The sequence below is a fragment of the Penicillium canescens genome (assembly GCF_028828765.1).
Source record: "Penicillium canescens strain IBT 15451 chromosome Unknown utg000005l_segment0_segment0, whole genome shotgun sequence".
In the NCBI taxonomy this organism is placed as follows: domain Eukaryota; kingdom Fungi; phylum Ascomycota; class Eurotiomycetes; order Eurotiales; family Aspergillaceae; genus Penicillium; species Penicillium canescens.
The window spans coordinates 920,195-942,929 of NW_026703967.1; the positions used below are offsets into that span (position 1 = coordinate 920,195).

The 22,735-nt window shown below is 48.8% G+C and overlaps 7 protein-coding genes across 7 annotated transcripts; 6 read left to right on the forward strand and 1 right to left on the reverse strand.

The window, feature by feature from the left end:
• Positions 1-64: 64 nt before the first annotated feature.
• N7446_007943 (uncharacterized protein) lies at positions 65-757 on the reverse strand (the record flags this gene model as incomplete). Its single annotated transcript, XM_058516688.1, has 1 exon — positions 65-757. The coding sequence occupies one exon, from the start codon at positions 755-757 to the stop codon at positions 65-67; it is 693 nt and encodes a 230-aa protein (XP_058370334.1).
• Positions 758-1,523: 766 nt separating this feature from the next.
• On the forward strand, positions 1,524-1,832 carry N7446_007944 (uncharacterized protein; the record flags this gene model as incomplete). The annotated part of the gene is made up of 1 exon (XM_058516689.1): positions 1,524-1,832. One exon carries the CDS (start codon positions 1,524-1,526, stop codon positions 1,830-1,832), a length of 309 nt encoding a protein of 102 aa, XP_058370335.1.
• A 1,051-nt stretch (positions 1,833-2,883) lies between these two features.
• On the forward strand, positions 2,884-4,292 carry N7446_007945 (uncharacterized protein; the record flags this gene model as incomplete). Its single annotated transcript, XM_058516690.1, has 4 exons — positions 2,884-3,516; positions 3,560-3,579; positions 3,637-3,733; positions 3,807-4,292. 4 exons carry the CDS (start codon positions 2,884-2,886, stop codon positions 4,290-4,292), a joined length of 1,236 nt encoding a protein of 411 aa, XP_058370336.1.
• A 389-nt stretch (positions 4,293-4,681) lies between these two features.
• On the forward strand, positions 4,682-4,952 carry N7446_007946 (uncharacterized protein; the record flags this gene model as incomplete). Its single annotated transcript, XM_058516691.1, has 2 exons — positions 4,682-4,801; positions 4,851-4,952. 2 exons carry the CDS (start codon positions 4,682-4,684, stop codon positions 4,950-4,952), a joined length of 222 nt encoding a protein of 73 aa, XP_058370337.1.
• A 2,512-nt stretch (positions 4,953-7,464) lies between these two features.
• On the forward strand, positions 7,465-8,385 carry N7446_007947 (5'-methylthioadenosine/S-adenosylhomocysteine nucleosidase family protein; the record flags this gene model as incomplete). Its single annotated transcript, XM_058516692.1, has 1 exon — positions 7,465-8,385. One exon carries the CDS (start codon positions 7,465-7,467, stop codon positions 8,383-8,385), a length of 921 nt encoding a protein of 306 aa, XP_058370338.1.
• Positions 8,386-13,312: 4,927 nt separating this feature from the next.
• N7446_007948 (uncharacterized protein) lies at positions 13,313-14,526 on the forward strand (the record flags this gene model as incomplete). The annotated part of the gene is made up of 3 exons (XM_058516693.1): positions 13,313-13,554; positions 13,615-14,101; positions 14,155-14,526. 3 exons carry the CDS (start codon positions 13,313-13,315, stop codon positions 14,524-14,526), a joined length of 1,101 nt encoding a protein of 366 aa, XP_058370339.1.
• Positions 14,527-16,428: 1,902 nt separating this feature from the next.
• Positions 16,429-19,881, forward strand: N7446_007949 (NACHT and WD40 domain protein; the record flags this gene model as incomplete). Its single annotated transcript, XM_058516694.1, has 7 exons — positions 16,429-16,540; positions 16,592-16,814; positions 16,906-17,841; positions 17,905-17,970; positions 18,037-18,163; positions 18,219-19,796; positions 19,852-19,881. 7 exons carry the CDS (start codon positions 16,429-16,431, stop codon positions 19,879-19,881), a joined length of 3,072 nt encoding a protein of 1,023 aa, XP_058370340.1.
• Positions 19,882-22,735: the final 2,854 nt, after the last annotated feature.

A 22,735-nucleotide genomic window follows, 5' to 3' on the forward strand; every position in this document is an offset into this window, starting at 1 on the left:
CACTTCCAGCAGCGGTTGCACTGTACAATTTTTGTCTTTCTTACTAGCCGCTGAGCGTTGGTGATCATACCAAACAAGGGGAGTCGTACAGGAGGTTGGCCTTGCTGCCCTCCGGGAAGTTGATAAACCAGCTAGATGCGATAGTGTTGGGGTTAGCGGCACTCGTAGCAGTCTCGATAATGGAGACTGGGTTAAGGCCTGTGGTTTCAGTGATCTCTGCAGACAAAATTTCGGGGTTGACCGGCATCATAGAGTATTGGCTACCAGTAAGTCGGCCAACCTTCCTAGGTACGTTGGTTACTCGATAGGAGATCCAGCGGGAACTCCGTTCGATCTGGCATTCTTTGAAGAAGGCGGCTATAGCTTCCTTTTGGGCCTCTAGGACTGGGAGGGCATCTGTAGAGACAGGCAGAAGAGCGAATCCAGTTTTGATAGATTGGCCGCCTTTGAGAAGCTTTCCATTAGTGTCTAGATATGATCGCAGGCTAGTATATATAGCAAATGCATCCATGCTCTTCGCAAGATGGTTCTCCGGGAGGCGTACAAAGAGTCGGTGGTCGGAAGGTGGCAGCTTCGTAGCAAGCCTGTCAGTCTTCGTATTACTGTTGGTTTGCTTTATGGCAGCATTGTTCTTAGCCGGAGGGCTTCGGGTGACAGTCGCGTATGTGGACTGGGCAAGACCGAAGGGGGGCGAGAAGGGGGAGGTGAGGGGGGAGGGAAGTAGGGGCAGGGGCAGGGGCAGGGGTGAGGGGGGCATTGGTCAAGGGCAGGCCGCTGATGTAGGCATTGAAGTGTTGTTGGGCTATGTTAGCCAGATCATTGCTGAGGGCCGCGAGAGCTCCTAGCTGGCGGGGCGTGAGGCCGGTGTTCTGGCGTCGGTGATTGTCAAGGAAGGCTGCTATAGGGCTAAATATTTTCTGGCCCTCAAGAGCTCTAGCAGTGGCTGTAGTGGTTGTCTCCTGTAGTGCAGCCTGTAGAGGGCCAACAGGTTGGTTATCACGCCGTGCCATGTTGTTGACGCGTGATGACGCGTGGAGACGCGTGATGGTTGCCGGGCGGGAGTCAGGCAACGAACGGAGGGGAAGCTATCCCTTATCCTAGGCAGGGCGCCTGGATTGAGAGCCGGGTCTGAGGATTCAATAGAATATGGCCTTCCTGGGTGAGAAGCTGTTGGTTGTAAATGGACCATAGTATGTACCTGTATATCTTACGACTGTTGTACTCTTCACGTGACTAGACATCGCGCCATCAGTTACGATCAGGGCCGTGCATGGAAAGGCGTAGAAATCATTTTAAAAGCCGACTCCAAAAAGGATTCTGCATCAACTTCTCCGTAAAATGTTTGACTGTCTATCTAGGAAATTCTGCTCCCAGTATCATGCCAGGTTACTGGTCTGTCAGCTTGTAAGAAGTATGTACTACTTCGATTGTGATCTTTGTTCAACTTGTGTTACGCCGCAATAAACCCGAACAGGGCTTGGGTCCTCGTGCGCTACGTTATCTACCAGCGAACGAAGTCCCCGATGCTCGGCGTCGACTATCGCCAGCACCTTTCGCAGGGAAAAGCGATCGTGGAAGCCCTGGGTGCTGGACCCTTCAGACCCCCCATTCCATCGCCATGGTTTGGAATCTTTGCGCTCCTTAACTTGAGCGTATTCCTTACGATGAGTGTACTGATCCCATGGATCCTGTCGGACAAATCGCTCGAGACGCCCGTTGTCAAGTCCAAGAGCACCGACGAATGCGTGACGGCCTACAAATACGAAAGCATAGTCCCCCTCATTCGTAACCTCCCGCAGACGGATGCGGTCCTCCAGCAATACCAGAATTGACTTTATAGGTCACACAAAACCAATTACGCTGTTCTATAATTGGCCCAGCAACCGTAAAACTAGAGTCAGATGACCTTACAAAACTCTAATAGAATACAAATGGCACGACGCGGCGAATCCAACACCTTGGGATCGGCGAGCCAATATTCTCTCCTTTGCCACACTTGGCAAGATGATGACATGTGATTGAATTGTCGAATTTTCCCTCGCAATCAAGTAATCCAGCTTGGGGAGCTCGAGCTTTATGAATTTATAAACTAAGTAAATGAGCCAATAGCGGTGCAACATAAATCCAAGTCTTTCGGATGATCACAGCTTCTTTGGGGCACCATGGAATCAACTGCAACATATCGAATTCAGGATGCAATGGCATCCATGTAAACTGACCTACTAACTTTCGAGATCTATGATGCTGAAAGTGGACACAACAGACTTGTCGAAGATTCGTATCTTAGAGGATGAAAAAGGCTACGAATGACAGAAAAGTGACGTGTTTCGATCTAGACTTTTAGTCTTAAGCTGTAAAAATGATGACGATGTCATTCAAATTAGGTAGGCGGTCCGTACGTGTTTTCTGGCCAGAGATCGACAAACCCATCTTTCTTAACGTTAATTAGAGTTATGTCAACTACGTGAACCACGGACTTTTGACTTTATAGGTTACCCGAAATAATTTTCTCTAACAGTTTGCCTATGGTTGAAATATCAGTTCAACCCTCCGAGTTATTCGGAACAGTGCCCACATTTGTTTAAGGAATTTGCCAAGGAGATTGGCAAAGTCACACATTGCCGCGACAATTTCCTCGTCAAAATGTACCCCTTGATCCTGAAAATCATTAAGTCAATGTGCCAACCGCACTTAGCAGTTCTCTTACTTTGTTTGGGTTATGATTGTACTGCGGACGCTTTGCCATTTCAGTCTTACCCAGCCAAATGTATTAGAGCCTCTGAACCAAACCAGCAGTGTGATGGACGACAAACCCCTGGTGGAGGGTGCAGCTTTGTTGGAAGCGCAGACCTTTATGGCATTGGCATTCGACTAGCAATATATATGCAATGGCTCTCTGCGATTATTGCCAACACCTGGGATCCTGACGGTCAAGAGGAGATTAAGGATGCATACTTGCCGTTCTCCTTTGCACTAGCAATTGCAGCGATTATTATGACATCCGGGTTCTCCTGTTTCTATTTTATTGAAGTGTTCGTGGTGATCTGTATGTTCTTCGGAGGCATGTTCGTTGTTTTCGTGACGCCTCGAACCTCTGTATCTCATTGGAAACTACGCCTCCTTATTCTGGTCTATCTATATATGGGTATGACATTCTGGAACAGCTGGTTCTGGTTCAGCAGCCAGAAGAATGTGGTTAAGCCTACCCCTTGCGGAACTGTCCTGTTTCTCTTTGCTAAAGTGTCCGGAAATAACCTTCACAGGGCAGTTCATTTCTACCAGGCATTGTCAATTATAGGATCACTTTACTGCACCATCGTTGGGGGGGTAATACTTCCCCGTGATGAAGACACCGCGATGCTAGGAGACAAAACATTCCTTGTTGTTTCCATTTTCACTTTTATCGTAAACGTTTTCGCCATTGAATTGACCTTAATATGGAACAACGTTTCAGAAATCAATACTCTGAGCACTGTCGGGCAGCTTATCCCATTCATCATCGGAGCCTGGGTTCTCGTACGAGCCCTTTTTCGACAATGTCCATGCTTTAAAACTTTAGGAAGCATATTGGACAGCACGGTACGTTACTCTCACACCGGACAAAAATCCTATTAGCTCCAACACTAACGTAGTCAGATTTTGCAGTGCCGCCGACCTGGAGCTAATGGCGCCGATGGTCACCAATTACAACAGATGCCTGCCACCCAACATGCTCCGCCGCAAGCCCAAGACGGTCGCTGGCTATAACAAAACTCCATGATTATAACATACGGGCCATACTCCAACTACTACCCCGGCTACGGGAGCTAAGCGCCGTGCATCTCCGCATTTTCTTGACAAGCCGACCTGATTTGCCAATCCGGCTAGGATTTTCGGAGATCAAGAATCAGGACTATCAGGATCTGGTTCTCCATGACATCCCTGAGGCAGTTACAGCACACGATATATCTTTGTTCCTGAACTGGCGGCTTTCAAAAATCAGAAAAGAACGATCGCCACCCGTCGACTGGCCTAGAAATACGGATACCCAAACTCTTGTAGTAACATTATCTGTTCCGCTATTCATCTTCGCTGCGACCGTGTGCCGCGTTTTTGAGGATCCCCAGTGGGACCCCGTGGATAGTCTCACCGAGATCCTCACCCATCGAAGTGACGGATCTCAGCTGAACGGAACGTATCTTCCCGTGCTGAACCGACTTATCAACAACCAGAATGGGAAACGGAAAAAGCAGCTCATTCAAGAATTTCAGGAGGTGGTGGGTACAATCGTGATGCTTGAGAGCCCACTCTAGATCATCTCACTTTCAAGGCTCGTTGGAGAGTCTGAGAGACTGATCAACGCGAGACTGGATTCCTTACACTCGGTGATTCGTATACCCAAAGATAAGACAATGCCGGTGCGGCCTTTCCATTTATCATTCGAAACTTCCTCCTCGATCCGGAAACACGTGAGAAGACTCTATTATGGGTGAACGAGAAATAGATACATGAAAGATTGGCTACTCGGTGCCTTTTTGTGTGCCAGAGCTTGAGAAGAAATATCTGCGGACTACCAAGCGACGGAACACAATGTGCGGAGATTGATCGCCAGACTATCAATGACCGTCTTTCTCCAGAATTGCAATACTCTTGTCGTTATTGGGCAAATCATCTGGCACAAAGCAAAGATCCTGTCACTGAAATGGATAATGCCTCCTTATTTCTCCAGAAACATTTCCTGCACTGGGTGGAAGCAATGAGCATACTGGGTCTTGTATCTGAAGTTGTGGGGATTATTAATCTCCTGCAGACGGTTGTACCTGTAAGTTCCTTGGATAGTCCTATGTGACTATTCGCGCTAACTAATATAGGGCGACAAAGATAATGAAATATCTGCGTTCCTGCATGATGCAAAGCGCTTTGTTCTTAAAAACCGACAAATGGCTGATGACGCGCCCCTCCAACTCTATTGAGCAATTTATATTGCTCTATCCTGCCAGTAGAATCTGTGGGAGATTTCCACCGGATTCTATATCTAATACGGTAGCTAATCAATTGCCATTTGCCACCGGCTTGATCAGTCGTGCCGCCACGTTTCACGTTCGCTGAGTAACTTAAGCCATAACTAGGCTTCAGGAACTTTTGGCACCAACAGCCTCGGATTTGCACTGATTCTATTTAGCTGCATAACTGCTATAACAAGTGCTGTAAAATTACGCATAATACTATTCTTTATTAACGGACAATACTTACATTGCTCATTATTGTACACCCATCTTGTGTCGTTTGTGGCTTGGCAGTGGGGTTCAGAAACAATTAATGAGAGTGCGGCGGTGAAGCTGGTTTTGCTCGCGTCTGTATGTCATTCAACTACACCGAGGGCAGTCACGTCCCAAGCCCCAGCCCAAGAGGGACAGATAAAAGAGGGACTTCATCTGCTACCCAGCTTATGTTGCTTCAGCGGCAAGCAGACATCAATGCACAAGAACAAGCCACTGGGCAACCTCCCACTTGGGACCATGTTTACAGTCTGATGCGGTGCTATAGTGGAGCATGTGAGCTAGGACCGCATTGCTGGCGTGACCCTATAAGCAAGAAGCATATTAAGCTGACAGTACAGAATCTGAGGGCCCTTGTGAACTACGCGGAGGAAGGTGGTGTGTTGAAAACCCACGACGACGTCCCTGAATCAATCCATGAAAAGCTATATATACAGGAGCAGCAGCGACTTGAGAGGCAAAAGGGAGGAACTCAGTCCACCAATGGGTATCCCCCTATAAACATCACCAACGTCCTTCCTGCACAGGCTTCCTCTCTTTCGATGCCAACTACACCGACTCCGATGCCGACTACGGGTCCAGGAAAAGCGCCTCCGGATTTCCTCGAGATCCCTGGTCTGCGGGACCTTGCTGTTGCTGAATATAGTGACTGGCAGCAATCACAAGTGAATGATGAGAAACTAAAGGCAGAGTTTCGCAAAGCTCGCGATACTGCCCTCGAAGATGGACTAGATCTTGTGCAGATCCACAAGGATCAAGATCCGGGATTTTTCATCAAGAATGGCATCAAAAGAGGCATTGCTCGTCGTTTTGTTGGGGACATCAATTATTGGGTCGAGCACTGTAAGTGCAACGTAGAGGATAGACTATAGAATGGAAGAGTTTTATATTCGATTGTCACGGTTCTTCAATATTCCAGCCTGCATGTCGAAAATGGCCTTTCGCGCTTTTCTCTCTTGCTCCGACTACATCAACACACCATTCGAGGTAGGTATTAAAACCCTGGCCCGGGTTCTCTTCATACGTCAGCTAATGTCGTTTAATAAAAGCCTTAAGCTCAGCAAAGAACTCCTCGATCGGATTTAGATCCGGGGAGTAGGGTGGCAAGTACACCAATTTGACCCCGGCTGCGGAACAAATTTGCCGAACCATCTCCGTACGATGGAATGAGGCGTTATCCATGACAAGAACGGATTTCGGCTCCGGGCACTTCCCACAGTGATGTAGAAGTTGCCGTACAAAATCCTCAAACACAACAGCGTCGGTCGATCCCTGGAAGACTCGTGCAAGAACGACGCCATCCTGGGCATATGCGGGAAGTATCTGGTAACGCTGCCCGCGGTGAAATTGAGAAATCTGGACAGGTGTCACTCCCAGTGGAGACCACCCGGTCCGTCTGAAACCCGCTCGTTTATCACAGCCTGACTCATCCACGTACACCAGGTGGTAGGATCGGAAAGACGAGATGGTGTGAAGATAGAAGTCCCGAAGTTCAATATTCTGTCCCCGCGCTATCCGCCTTGCGGCTTTCTTAGACCATCCAACCGATGCGAGTGCTCTGCCAATGCTATATAGTCACAAGGACCCGAAACTCATCCCACAAGAAGACCACCATCTCATCTTGGTATAAATCTGGCTTTTCGAGGAGGCGCTCACAGAGAGCTTCAAGCATCGGTGGGGTGATCGTCCGTCGTCGTCCAATACCGTTGGGAGGGGCCCTGACACTTCCAAAGCATCGTAGGTTCGAGCGGGCAGTGCTGATTGATCGTGGGGTACAATGGGCAGCTTTGGCGATTTCTACGTTAGTATACGATTGAGAGTCTTGTATCATGTCACGAATGAGCTCGAGTCGCCATGGTTCAAGTGTTGGTGCCATATCTACCTGGCGGTGCTGCAGCCACCATTGCTGACAGGTTCTGTCTGTCGTGCCACGTCAGTCACAGACCACATTGTCACGTGCGGCTCCCCAAGCTACAGGCTGGTCGCTTTCTCCAATAGCATTCGCTCTATTGCCGCGCTGTGCTCCTCCCTCAGCCCAGGCGAGCCTCTACTGCTGGCGGCGGGGCTGCTGCCGTCTGCCTTTCAATGGGGCTCTTCTCCCCCTGTAATCGAGTAGATGACTCGTCAACCTCTGTCGCTAATCAACTTTTCCTAATATTCTCATCGATGCACTATTCCTCTCGCGAAACCACGCTAGACTTTCTCCATGGCCTATCCTCCGCGAGATGCCTTCCAAATTGGCTGGATCTGTGCTCTTCCGATCGAGGCTGCAGCCGCCGCCGAAATGCTAGATGAGCACTTTGGGATTCTCGAGGAGCAAGATGCAGCGGACTCGAATACTTACACGTTGGGCCGAATCGGCAAACATCACGTCGTGATCGCCTGCCTCTCTGGGGGCCAGTACGGAACCACCTCTGCCACGGCGGTCGCAAACAACATGCTTCGAACCTTCTCCAAGTCACTCAGAATTGGATTAATGGTTGGTATCGGAGGTGGAATTCCTTCAGCTGCTCATGATATCCGCCTCGGCGATGTCGTGATTAGCTACCCCCAAGGCACTTGCGGTGGGGTGATTCAATATGATACAGGCAAGATTATTGCAGATGGAGAATTCGAACGAACTGGCTCGTTGAACAGTCCACCGAGGGCATTATTAACCGCAGTTGGCACGATGAGAGCGGCCATGCTGAGGGATGACCCCCGCTACCCGGAATATCTCCAAAACGCAATCGGAAGAACCGCTCGAACGCGGAAAAACTTTGGCCGGCCTACTGCACAGTCTGATCGACTCTTTCAGGCGAACCATGATCATCCTGCCAGTGCGAGGAGCTGTGCTGGATGTCTAGCGGAGTGGGAACAGACCAGACATGAACGCGAGGACAATGATCCACAGCCGTATTACGGTATCATTGCTTCTGGTAATAAGGTCATCAAACACGGGCCGACAAGAGACCAACTTGGTTTGGATACTGGGGCATTGTGCTTGGAAATGGAGGCAGCTGGTCTGATGTTGGACTTCCCCTGCGTTGTTATCCGCGGTGTTTGTGATTATGCCGACTCGCATAAGAACAAGGAATGGCAGGGATATGCTGCCCTAGCAGCCGCAGCATATACAAAAGGAGCCTGACTTTGATGCTCGCAAGCAGTTTTGATGACAGTTGCCTTCTGGAGAGGCTTCTTAGGCGATATCTTGGGTCTAGATGTTAAATGAAAAGACCCGCAAAATCGATCGACTTGATCGTTGTGCAGGGGAGATACAGAACTTTCTTTCTTTCTCCTTAACACCGTAGTTTATATGAAAGCTCTATGCATTGTCGGTTTAGCATCGTACATGCGCTGCAAGAAGGCAAATGTTCATTTTCCACATTACCGGTCTGCCCTCACAATTTGATTTATATGGTCATCTTAAGATCTTTAAAGTATTTGGCGCCTACAGTAAAAGGACTAAAAACAAACAACTATTTTTCAATTCGAACCCCGGACGAGGGGATTGCTTGGTCCAAGGGACTGAGCACATACTTGAGTCCAAGACAAGTTGGGATGTTAATCTTCGCCTAACCGCTGTTGCTGTCTCATTACTTCAAGAATACTATTCACTGCTGGCCACCGCACTAGCAGAAAAGGCCCTATTTGTTTTAATGGACATGCGAATTGCTTACGATGATGACTTGTCGATGCGCAGTGTTCTGGCACTAAGTGGCACATTTGTCGTTCAGGTCATTGGGGAATTTTGAAATTCAGCGGGCAGCCCCCCCCCCCCCCCCCCCCCCCTCCTCCCAACAAAAAACCCGGTGGCCACCCTCCCCACCAAATGAAACAAAGTACAAAATTACACAGATTCTTTGACAAAGTCTCTCATCTAAGTAGAACATGTAGATTGCCTGAGTAATTCCCCCTTCAAGGCGTGTTTTAACACAACCCTCACATCCAAGTGTTCACCCTCCAATAACCGGAGATCAAATTGTTACAGAACAAGATGATTTCTATCGTCCAAAGAGCTCCAAGGCCATCCACATTAGAAATTCACTCTGCCCCTTTGCAAGCGGCTCAACTGGATACGAGGATTTCCTGTTGAACTGATGTGCCTCTATCGCTGCTAGAACCGGAATTAGATTGATTTTTTTATTATATACTTGCTGTAATCGAATTATATAAATCCAGCAAATTCCACGAGATCAGAAAGGTTGCTGTCCCAGCAGAGTAAACAAGAATGCTTCGCTATGTCCACGTGTATGGCAGACAGCATGGAATTACCACCGATACTGCACACCAACATATTCGACTTCTAGAACAGGCTATCAAGCACAATTTTGGAGAGAATGCTCAGTGCCACGGGATCTGCTATCACCAGGGTCGCATACGACCCCACCCATCCTGGCTCCGAAGGGAACTCATTTATGCATGTGCAGGGAAGAAGGGAATTAACCTTTTGAACGAGGTGTGGTACAACACATGGATATTCCGCATCAATCTGAAGATTGAAGGCAATTTGGATGAACGGACTACACGGGAGCTGCTAGGGTTACATATGAAGGTGGAGAGGATCCAATTTACAGAAAGGGGTCCCAATGAAACTATAAAGCGTATGCGCCATTTGAGAGACGAGATCACATGTTTAGCTGATGGGTCGCTAAATATGAGAGATACGGGCGATTATCGATACTTCGGAAGGCGATTCGAGATTGGAAGGGACATCTGATGGAAGAACACAGGAAAGGCGAGAGGAAATACATGTACAATGAAAATGATTGTTCACCATTTGAAATTTCATTAAGGTCAGAGCTGCGTTTACACAGCACCCAGGGATCATTGGTGGACTCAAAAAAAATACGGGATCGATGATTTCATTTACCGGACTCCTAGAAGTTGATTTCCTAAAATACGGATCCGTAACCAGCCAAGTGGGTTGTGATTTAGAATCCAACTTCAGAAGTGACATGCAGGATGCAACATACATACGCATCCATGTACACATACAGTACAGTACGTCCATTCAACTCTGTGAAAACAGTCTAGAGTATTACTAAATCATTGTGGAATGTAGAAGTAACAGACTTTGTCCCTGCTTGGGAAACCCTGCTCTAGACGGTTGAACTTCTTTTCCAATAGAACGGGCCGTAAACATAAATCCCATCATCCGAGCCTATTGATACCTGCTTGGATTGCGCCATTTGTGATAGTGGAACCCTGGATGGTTAAATCGCCAGGTCGTATGATCTGTTGTTCGCCCGTGAAATGAGTAACCTCTATCTCACCCAAGATCTGGACTATGAAATCCAGACCCGTAGACCGATGCACCGGGCATTCAGACTTGGGTGGAGTATCGATGTACCATTATATCAGTACCTCCCACCTGGATCACCTGCTGAGGCGGCTCCTGTATTGAAGTGATGTGGGGGTTCGAGGAGAAATCATTTCTGGGCGCAACATATGACCGTCCTGAGATGCATTGCAACGTAACACTAGATCAGAGCCAAGCTCACTGATGACTGAGGGCGGCTCATCAGGCGCTTTTCCTGTGGAGGGGAGCGAGGTGTTGTCGTCGTCATTATTGCCAGAAAAATGCCGGTAGAGATCGGGGAGCGCACTACTGTATGGGCCATAATGGAATATAATTTATTTCGGTTCTCTCGTTGAGATTTGCACAAAGTAGAGGTAACAAGCGTTGTACTTCCTGAGACGGGGAGAAACAACCAATATATGGAGACCGATCCTCCACGCATCAGTCCGTATCCCGATATTAATGAAATGGAAACTGAATGACCGTTTAGTTGAGAAGTTGGGAGCAAATCAAATGATGATTTCAGAAACCTCATGTCCGGCATTTCATGAATCACAGACAAAGCAGCTCCTGGGGTGCAGCTGATCTAATTGGTATCATCCAGGATCAACTGCTCTCTTCCGATGAGTCTGATGACTAAGTAGGAGAATCCTCACAGCTCAGTCCCTTGAAGGACTCTTAAGATTCTGCGGTCATTCAGATGCTGATACTCTCACTTTCCCTCGATCCTCCGCAGACTGTATCTTGGACGTACTTATAGTGAAAATATGAGTGGTGCTCACAGGCAAACTCAAGCCGGAAGGACATTGAGAATTATCGGCGCCGGTGCCTGCAGCACAGCATGGACACCAGAGAGGGGCGGTCCCGTTTTCAAATTTGAAAACGATGGAACCAACCGGTCACTTTACAATGACTACCAAATGCATGAAAAAGTTGTCCAAAGCTTTCAGAGTCTTCCGAAGTTCACCCGAATTCAAGTGCCTGATTGTTTTAACTTCATCACGGCCGCAAACCAAGAGTGGTGGGACGGGATCAACGAACGCCTTCCTTCTCCGCGGACGCCTCGCAATTGCATACTGACCGAGCGCGTGCTTCCTTTTCCAAGGGATACGATGCGCCTGCTTATACACAGCCATTGCCTCCAGGGAATACTGCCGTATTCGGTTCTTCTGGATGTCAAGGACAAGCAGTGTTTCATCAGACCGTACCTCGGTTGCAGCCAGCCACACAAGACCCGCTTGAAGCCGGAACAACACAGTTACTCGCAAGTAGATATACCTCTGCATGTGAATCAAATGAAAAAGCTCGGTGTCTCTGATGCACATATGAAACAATACGCGCGCACAATAGCCGAGGCTCTTGCGACCATGCATTGGGTCGGCGGGATTGACGGAAACGCGGTTGAATATATCCTCGCGCCACCGTGGGGTGAGATAATCAAAGCTGATACTATTTTAAATTCACTTGGTGACCATTGCATGTGGGTGCTTGATTTTGATCTTTGTAGAGAGATGTCCATGGACGAGGCAGGGGTCCAACAAGCAGTCAGAGCCTTTCAGCAAAGCGAGCCATTCTATCCGCGGCCGGCAACAAACAATTCGCTCTGGTTAGAGTTCCGAGAACAATATTTACGAACCGGTGAAGAACGTCTTGAATGGGTGCCATTGAATGCGTCAAAACGTAATCGACGGAAAGCTTTATCACGTTTATTTATAGATATAGTTGAAAAAGAGCTGGAAGATTGATCATATCAATGCTTCAAACAATCAGAGAATCTCCAAGAAGCCTGGCGCAATCGAAATTCACTTCTTGTCTACTTATGCAGGACAAGTCGATTGTCTCATGTCTTGGCTGTGTGCAGCGGGTACCAGAGGATGATTGACCACGCAATTTGACGTAGACCGTTGGTTGTATTTACTCGTCTTGCAAATGAATGCTCTGAGATCTCAAAAATGACCAAATACATTGAACTGTCGGGCCAGACTGCTTGAACGGCTCTGATCAATAATTGTATGCCTAGGAATTAATTGATCAGGCTAACTACCCCTTCAATCACGACTCTTATACGCGATTTGGTTACTAAACGTATTCGATTACCAGCCCCCAGCATTTCTGTCCGCAAATCTTACTTTTCTGCTTTCCAGCCACATTGAAAATGTTCCCTCTTGACCAGTGTACTGTAGTGATTTCCCAGTGATGTGCTTCTGTTTAATTCTTATAAACTTTGAGGCTGGCTACGCAATTCGGGCGTTTGCCTCACATCGTGTCTAACCTTTCTTTTGCGGCTTCAATAAAAACACTGCCTATCAGGTCACATGATCATATACATAAGGGTTCGCGACGGCAAATTGAGGGTGGTGAATTGAGACCATTTGGTTGTGCACAGGACTGCCGATCTTTTCTTGTTTCACAGCCCATACCGTGTCTGTTCAAATGTTTGATAGCTTATCTACCAAGAGCTCTTTTGGCATCCATCTTGTTCATTAGAAACACGGCGAACTATGTGATAAATGGACTAGTGGCGTCGATTAAGAAGGGCTGACCATAAAAGGATTCAGACCGTACCGTCTAATGGAGAGGAGCCGCTGAATCGCTACTGTACGAATCACGGAGGTTTCAGCTCACTCATCGCACTTGGGCCAACTTTTCTGCCTGCCTCGTGTCACGTGCTTAACACCTGCGCGGTTGGCACGTGACCGACTAACTCCACTCTCGCTGCGCCATAAACAAACTACACCCAAGAATACATTCTTACACATCTGGTGTATCTCTCATGGCAGCTGGCATCACTCCACCAGGGAGTGTCCTTGAACCTCCCCTTACACCGCCACCTACGGCAGAGAAGCCCTTGTCGAGAAGCGCCCAAAGCGTGGTGAACTGTTTGCGACTCCATCGTGCAAACCACCGGCCAAGATCTTGGTGGGAAGGTCGACTAAGACCTGACGACTATACACAAGTATTACGTGCGCTGGATGCTGACAAATCTCTTCGAGACTACGTGGAAGATAAAGTACGGTCAGTACTATCAGCGTTTTGATGGAGAAGTCCGCATGTGCTCAAGTGGAATAACCATAGATACGACTACGATCCCTGTCGCCACTGCCTGACAATCCGAATGCCAAGTCCTCTCCATGACACGTTTTGTGCAAGGATAGTCGACGAAATATCAAGACAGCTGAGGCAATACCAACAGAACAACGAACCACTCGCCGATTTCGCCAAGGAAGTCGAACACTTTGCCACATCTCGAATCTTGATACCTGAAGTTACACCTGATGGTGCAGAGACTTATTCCAGACGGGAACCGGATGCCTCATTTGGGCATCGCCAAGCACACTATCCCGGTGTAATTGTGGAGGTGTGCTATTCACAGAAAAGCCGACGTGTTTCCCACCTGGCGGATGAGTACATCTTGAACACTGATGGGAGCGTGAATGCGGTGCTTGCCTTCGACATTGATTACAAAGGGTCCAAGAGAGCGACCGTTACCATGTGGCGACCGGAATATGTAACGGTAAATGGTGTAGAGGAGTTTCGTGCGGCCACCGTGATAGAAGCACAGGTACGATTTTTATAAGCAACAAACCTGATGGTCGGACGCTGACTGATTAGCAGCCATTCCGGACGGACTCTGGGTTGCCAACTGAGGGAATAGCGCTACGACTATCGCTAAGGGACTTCGCGACGGAGGAGCTTGCTCGAGACCATGTGGGTCTCGAACGCGAAATCGTCATTACATCGAAGCAGCTTTGGGATTTCCTTTCGAGCGCTGAAGCAAGGCAACAGATACAGACACAACATAAAGGCTCAATTAATCGAATACGACCGGGTGCTTTAAAGCGCCGACGACCTCAAACACCCCCTGAACAGCTAAGCTCGGAAGACGAAGGGTCTGTCACGAGAGGAAGAGAAATTAAACGGGGACGTCAAAGTAGCGACTATCGCCCGAGCTCTTCGCCCGGAGACTCCACGAGTGAGCTGCACTGAGATTACGAATTTACGGATCCGATGTAGCTTGTTCTCAACTTGCCACTAGGGGAATGTTGAGTTGGTGATGAATCACAGTGATGCTGAGCTCGAGTTATTACCTGATTGATCCACAGAGGACATCATCCCTTGTTTTTGATTCATCCAATGCGTCTAGACCAATATAGACCTTCTTCTGGACTACAAGCATCTTAAAGCAGTATCCCAGTCTTTGTTATAGGCTGGTCACTGCCATTCTGGTGTGCTTGAAACAAAGCGTCAAGATGAATAGCGGAGTCAACCCCGCCTTGGTAAAGTTCGAAGGTAAGCGAACGCAGTATGCCATCCAAGGTCTGCTTTGTCGTGTCGCTAAAGTCAAAGAAGCTGAGGATTAGACCGTCGGTTTCCTTCGCGACATGATCAAGCACAGTCGAACTGAGAACCGTCTTTCTACATCCCGCAAGCCCGTGCAGCCATAAATGTTGACGCGACCCCGATTGCCACGACTTGGAGACCGGGTTTTTCCAGGAGCCCCGCTCCAGTCCCCTCATGGCGGAGCGTCCTCGCGTTCGCATTTATAGACGGATCCAGGTGACAAAGCCAGCGCCTGATCTCATCGGTGCGAAGATCAGACCTGATGGAATCAGTTCCCAGGCCCCCGGTCCAAGCCTTCTTCTCGTACTATGTTGGCCAATAACAGTTCTCCATAATAATTAATAGAATCCATGTACTGAAGTTCACAGTGCTTTTCTCCAAACTACACGAGAGCTTCCTACCAATGCATATACGGGCTTATTCATACATATTGAAATCGCCTTGTCTCTACGACAGTCAATTGTACACGCGCGATAAACCGATTACATAGGCTATCTAGATTCCCTTAATTCCTCGGGCCGATAAGTAGCTGTGACTGACTGTTGAAATTACACGATAAATTTACGGGAAGCATGTATGTCAAGGCCAACGAGGTGGTTTAGGTCTGATCTCTCTCTCATGAGAGAGAGATCCTATTTAATGAGAAGCATTTCTCCTGAACTATTCTCTATATAGCAGGTTCAATGCTGATCAATAGATTCATGGTTGGCGGAGCAGGCATTTCATGCCTGGAGAAGCCATGAATCTCAACACTGACTTCAGAACCTACTATGTACAGAGAACTCTTGCGTATTGAGGATCAATCCACTTCGGAACCACAACTTATCGTGCTTTACGCTCAGTAACTTGAACTGTAAAAAAAAAAGCCATAAATGGTAGTTTTAAGTCGCTGAATTAATTGCAAAGTTTCTAGTCTGATGGAAGGGCCGCCATGACTTCATATATGTTGCTCTGGTGTATCTTTATCAACAAGCTCCAGATCCTGGTCGGTTACTAGTTTTGGGGCGGGGTAGTAGGAGTTCTTGATAGGTCAGTCGACTTTTCATCAAAGACATAGTTGGAAACATACTAGTTGCGAGCCAAGGAAAGCCCAAAACCCCGAAGCATCCGCTGATACAGCGATATTCGAAATCAGCTTTACCTTCTTGGAGCGCGCTAGTCCGCATTAAGTTATCCTTCCGCCGGCCTAACCTTTGTGCTTGTATCTTCAATGAACCAGCGTAAATTACAGTAATTTCATGTCGAACAATTTTTGTTCTTCAGATGGATTTATTATCACCAGCCAATCTATTTGTGAGTGGATCCCTTCAAATCACCTTATGGGCGATCTGGTTGGTGGCTTCAATTCTCCTTCTCAGCCTGCATGCCATGTAAGCCGTTTATCGGTCATAAGGTCAGAGAATTTTCTTTGGCTTAGGGAACATCATATGCCAGGGCTTGAGTAGGGTGTCACCTGATGGCGGGGCTAAGCTCCCAAGTCGTCACTCAAGCAGCGCGTACCCCGCACGATGCTTATGAATCTCAGAGAAACCTTTAAATTCCGCAATCATGGATCCCACGGTTATGGATTCCACGGTAGTATTCGAAAGCTCGAATTTTGGGTTGCAGATTGGGAATAACTATGGTCCGATCAACAATCCAACGTTTCATCTCCCATCAAGTATATAGCGAGAATCTTCATTTAGCGTTCATCCTACTAACGTGGAAACAGATCTCAACGACAAATTGCCTGTCGCGGATGGGGCTGCTTTTGGCTCATATGCGGATCAGCATGAAGATGAATGCTTAGACGGCACGAGAACTGATATCCTACGTCAAATCAGAGAATGGGCTTCTTCTCCTCAGAGGCCATATGTGTTCTGGTTGAATGGAATGGCTGGCACAGGGAAATCGACCATCTCCCGCACGATCGCAAGAGTATTTAGGGATGATAAGTCAGATATATCACTAGGAGCAAGTTTTTTCTTCAAGAGAGGTGAAGGTGATCGGGGACTTGCTAAGAAGCTTTTTCTCAACGATCGCAAGGCAACTGGCGACTAGCATTCCGCGGATAATCCCAGCTCTCGAGAAAACAATTCTTGATGACCCGGATATTGCAGGAAAGACGATGAGGGACCAATTTGAAAGGCTCATCCTTTATCCACTTCAAAGTCTGAAGGGGTCTGACTTCCCAATGCAGACTATGGTGATAGTGATTGATGCACTGGATGAATGCGAAGGAGATAGGGACATTAAACTCATACTCCAGCTTCTCTTCCAGCTCCAAAAGTTAGATTCTGCTCGTCTGCTCGTCTTTTTGACCAGCAGGCCTGAATTGCCGATCCGTCTAGGATTCTCAAAGATTGCCAACCATGATCACAAAGACCTGGTTCTCCATGAAATTCCTGAAAAGGCAATTAAGCATGATCTAACACTATTCTTAAATTCACGGATTTCAGAAATCCGAAAAGAACGACAACCTCCCCTTCCGAAAGACTGGCCTGGAAATACAAATTTCGAAAAGCTAGTAGCATTGTCTTTTCCTTTATTTATTTTCGCTGCCACTATCTGTCGCATTTTTGAGGACCCAATTTGGGACCCCATGGACAGTCTTACCGAAATCCTTACACATCAGTATGACCAATCGAAGCTAGACCAGACATATCTTCCAGTTCTCGATCGTCTTCTCAACGGAACATCCGGGAAATATCAAGAAAAACTGGTCTCAGAGTTCCAGCAAGTGATCGGAGCCATCGTGATACTAGAGAGTCCACTCTCAGTTAACTCACTCTCAAAGCTTCTAGAGCTTCCTGAGAGCCTAATACAACTTCGACTGAGCTCACTACACTCTGTGCTAAGAGTGCCAGAAAGCGAAACAGAACCCGTGCGGCTCTTCCACCTGTCGTTTCGGGACTTTATCCTTGATCCAGAAACTCGCAAGAAGACCTATTTTGGGATGAATGAGAGAGATATACACTATAGGTTGGCTAAACAATGCCTCCTTATGTGTCAAAATCTGCGGAAAAATATCTGTAAATTACCCAGTTATGGAATTCAACGTGCCGAAGTTGATCGCCAGACTATCAATATCTACCTTCCTCCTGAGTTGCAGTACGCATGTCGATACTGGACATATCATCTAGTTCACTGTGCGGGATTGGATAATATAACGTATAGTGCTCTGTTGTTTCTCCTGAGGCATTTCCTACGGGAAAAATTTCTCAATTGGGTGGAAGCAATGGGTCTACTCAATCTTACATCAGAACTACTAGGTGCTCTTGACCATCTGGAAACGGTTTTATCGGTAAGTTTAATACATACAATTTTACATTTTACATTATTCACGCTGACAGGTTCAGAGCATCGACTCTTCCCCAACTTTAGATTTCCTCCACGACGCAAAGCGATTTATCCTGAAAAACCGCCAAATGGTTGACCAAGTGCCTCTTCAAGTTTATCGTGCGGGACTTGTATTTGCACCCCGAATGGCAATAATCCGGGAACAGTTCAAAAATGAGCTTCCCTCTTGGATATGCCAGTTACCACGAGTTGAGGAACGTTGGGGCCCAGAACTACAGACCCTGGAGGGGCATTTAGACATGGTACAGTCCGTGGCCTTCTCGCCAGACGGCCGGCTACTGGCATCTGGCTCCGCTGATTGGAGCGTGCGATTGTGGGATCCAGTGACAGGCGTACTACTGGCGAAGCTTCAGCTGGACACACCCAAAGGCCTTATAGGGATGATCGCAGTGACATTCTCACCAAACAGCCAGCTGTTAGCGTCTGGTTCCTGGGACGCGAAGCTACGGCTCTGGGACCCGGCAACAGGTGTACTACAGCAGACCCTTGAAGCAAATTCTGGAACTGTGAACTCGGTCGCATTCTCACCTGATAGCCGGCTATTAGCGACTGGTTGTGGGAATAAAAGGATACAGCTCTGGGACCTAGCGACAGGCATGCTACAACATACGCTTGAAGGCCATTTGGATTGGGTTAATTCAGTGGTTTTTTCGCCTGACAGCCGGCTGCTAGCGTCTGGCTCCAGGGATAAGACCGTGCGACTGTGGGATTCGGCGACAGGAGTACTGCAGCAGACTCTTGAGGGCCATTCGGACTGGGTTTGGTCAGTGACGTTTTCCCCTAACGGCAAGCTACTAGCCTCCGGCTCTAAAGATAAAACTGTGCGGCTCTGGGATTCGACGACAGGCGTACTACGGGAAACACTTGAAGGCCATTTAGGTCAGGTATTAACGGTGTCCTTCTCACCTAGCGGCAGGCTCCTGGGGTCCGGGTCGAGCGACAAGAGTATACGACTTTGGGACCCAGCGAAGGGCATGCTTCAGCAAACGCTTGAAGGTCATGCTCGAACAGTGAACTCGGTTGCTTTCTCACCCGACGGTCGCCTCTTGGTGTCCGGTTCCTGGGATCGAACCGTGCGGGTCTGGGACCTGGTGGAGGGCTCGCTACAGCAGAGTATTGAAGGTCATTCTGATATAGTTTCCTCAATGGCCTTCTCGCCCGACGGCCGGCAGCTAGCGTCTGCCTCTAAAGATACGACTGTGCGACTCTGGGACCCGGCAACAGGCGTGGTACAGCAGACGCTAAAAGGCCATTTAGGTTGGGTTATAGTAGTGGCGTTCTCGCCAAACGGCAGGTTACTGGCGTCTGGCTCTAATGATATGACTGTGCGAGTTTGGGACTCGATGAGAGGTGCGCTACAGCACACGCTCACGGGCCATTCCGAGTTGGTACGTTCTGTTGCTTTCTCGCCCAATGGCTGGCAGCTAGCGTCTAGCTCTAATGACAAGACCGTGCGGCTCTGGAATTTGGGGACAGGCGTACGACAGCAGACTCTCATAGGCCATTCTGATACAGTCTCCTTGGTGACCTTCTCGCCCGACGGCCGGCTTCTAGCGTCCAGCTCCTGGGATAAAAGCGTGCGCCTCTGGAATTCAGCGACGGGCGTACTGCAGCAGATTTGGACCGTTAAAGAAGCAGTCAAAGAACTCGAATTTTGCCTAGACAGTTCCTGTCTAAGCACTAACTTGGGAGTTCTCCATATTCAGTCGACAAATTGCTGTCACGCATCGCATCTGTCCTGTATGAGCCCGAAATTCTCACTCGACGAACCGCAGTGGATAAAACTGAACGGCGAAAAAGTTATTTGGCTTCCCACCGAGTTTAGAGCCACTTGCTTGGCGATTAGAGGGAATATGGTTGCGTTAGGCCACTCATCAAGGCGAATTGTCTTCATAAGTTTTTCTGACAGTGGATGTTGAAGGAACCCGTTTCCATTCTTTCTTCTATTTTCAGACCTTCGTAAAAGAATGGCTTAAACGTGAATAAAATGTGTACGCAGTAAGGCTTCTATGTTGTACTCAGAGTGACAAGGATTGTTGACATGAGATTACTGTAATTTACGCTGGCTAATTCAAGGTACATGGACAGAGGCTAGACCGGCGGAAGGATAACTCAATGTGGACTAGTGCGCTCTAAGTGGGGTTTTGGGAAATAGAGAGACGGAGATTAGAGGTAAAGCTGATTTCGAATATCACTGTAAGATAAGAAGTTTAGGGATACGATCAATAGGTAACCCATCGGAATACTACTGTATGAGAGGGACTGTATCGAATCGATTCGATACGATTACAAGGAATCCTACTGTACCACCAAGGTCGACATAAGCTGCAGCGTTGTGTGCCGAACGGGAGCTACCCCTGACCGATGGCGGACCCACCCGCGGGAGGGCCCGAAACCCCTCCCACAAACACACAAGAAACCACCGCCAGCTTCACGGACGACGATCTCGAGACCAGGGCCAGCGTTGGAACCCGGAGAAGAACCCGGAAGAATGACGCATTTACCCCATCGGACCCCGCCGGTCGAATCACCACCAAGGAAGTGTGGAAACTGATCGGCACACTGAAGGACATCATCCGACACCAAACTACCGCCATCACAGCCGCCCAAAACGAACTCCAGGAGATCAAACACAACCAGAACGTGCTCCAAAAACAGAACGAGAAGCTCCACGAGGAAGTGCGAGCACTACGAGCACAAGTCGAAAGTGCCCCGGCAGGGACTGCGACCAAAACATGGGCAGCAGTCGCAGCCAGCAGCGGTGGGACTGCCATCCCCTCGCTGAACCAGCAGCAACCCGAGAAAGAGCAAAACTGCATCCGAATTAGTACCCAGAGAAACTTTGTCGATCCAAGGGACAACGAAGACAACACCGAACATGCATTCGGACGATACCTCCCCACCGATGCCGCTAACGCCCACATCCGCGCAGCATTACAGAGCGAAGCTGCAACCCAAGACGCCCAGGTGGCTGGTATCGGTACCACCAAAACCGGTTACCTTATTCGGTTCAAAAATTCGGAGTCGGCCGAAGCGGCGCGCAATAACACGGAATGGCTACAAGGCTTGGGAAACAACACCAAGCTGGTCAAACCACGGTTCGGGGTGGTGGTACACCGCACCCCCACCGAGGAATTTGACCTGGACACAGGGGCCATGCAGGCAGCAGAGAAGATCATCAGCGATAACGATCTGGCGGAACACGGTTTCCATATTGAAGAGCTCGCTTGGATGAAAGCGAAGGACAAGGCCTTGGGGAAGTTCGCATCGCTGGGAATCTGGTTCGACTCCGCCGATGGGGCAGAACATATGCTACGCAGTGGTTTCATTGTCAGCCAGCACTACATCCCCCACGTGGAACGCCGCGAGATCAAGAAAAAGAGATGTTTCAGATGCCAACGGTTTGGACACCTGGCATGGACGTGCAAGGAAACGCCGCGATGCGGATACTGTGCAGGGCAGCACGAACGTGAGCGCTGCCCACCAGGGAGTGAGAGCGCGGTGCTTGGACTGTAGTGGCGAACACCCAACCGGCGACCGACAGTGCTTAATGCCGGCGACATCGAACCCCTCCAGATGCTAGAGAGAAACCTTCGCATCCTACAGTTGAACATGATGAAATCGGGACCGAGAATGGAGGCACTCATCAACGACTCTCAAAGCCAAGACCTGGATGTACTTCTGATCCAGGAGCCTTCTATCACTATGCACCGTACACATGTCAACCAACAGCGCCTGGAGATTATATCGACCTACTGCACAGTCCGACGCCGTCCGGTTTCGCAGCCTGATCTACGTCAACAGACGAATCTCCACATCGTCCCATCGCCAAATACCCTGTGACCACCCAGACATTGCAGCCATCAAAATCTGGACAGCCAACTCCCAAATGCTTGTCTTTTCTATCTACATACCGCCCGCCCCGCTCTTCACCGGCAACGACGCATCGGCAATACCAGCCTTCGCTTCAATCCAACGCTCCATCACGGCTGCCACACAAACCGAACCACGGTCAACCGCCATCGTCGTGTCTGGGGATTTTAACCGACACCACCCGATGTGGGGTGGCAATCACATCGCGCCCAGGTTCATCGAAGACGCTAGCGACCTAATCGACTTCTTCCAGGCCCACGGTCTCCAAAGTTGCCTCCCCCGAGGCACAGCAACCTACTGGGCCCTCAACAACCCGGGGCAGAACTCGACATCGATCAAACAGCAACAGACCGGCCGGACCTGCTCATCAAATGCCACCTATACCACGAGAACTACGGATCGGATCACCGCGCGACATACTCGGAATGGAACCTGCAACCGCAGACCAACCTCAAGACTAGGGCAAGGAAAGCGTACGAGCGAGCGGATTGGACCAAAATCGGCGAGGAAATAACTCGGCAGATGGGCCCATGGAGGGATATTAAGACCCGGCCAGCACTCGACAGGATCGTGAAGGAACTCACGTCCGCCACGGCCCAGGCAGTCGACCGATTCACACCGACACACGCCCAACGCCGTACTC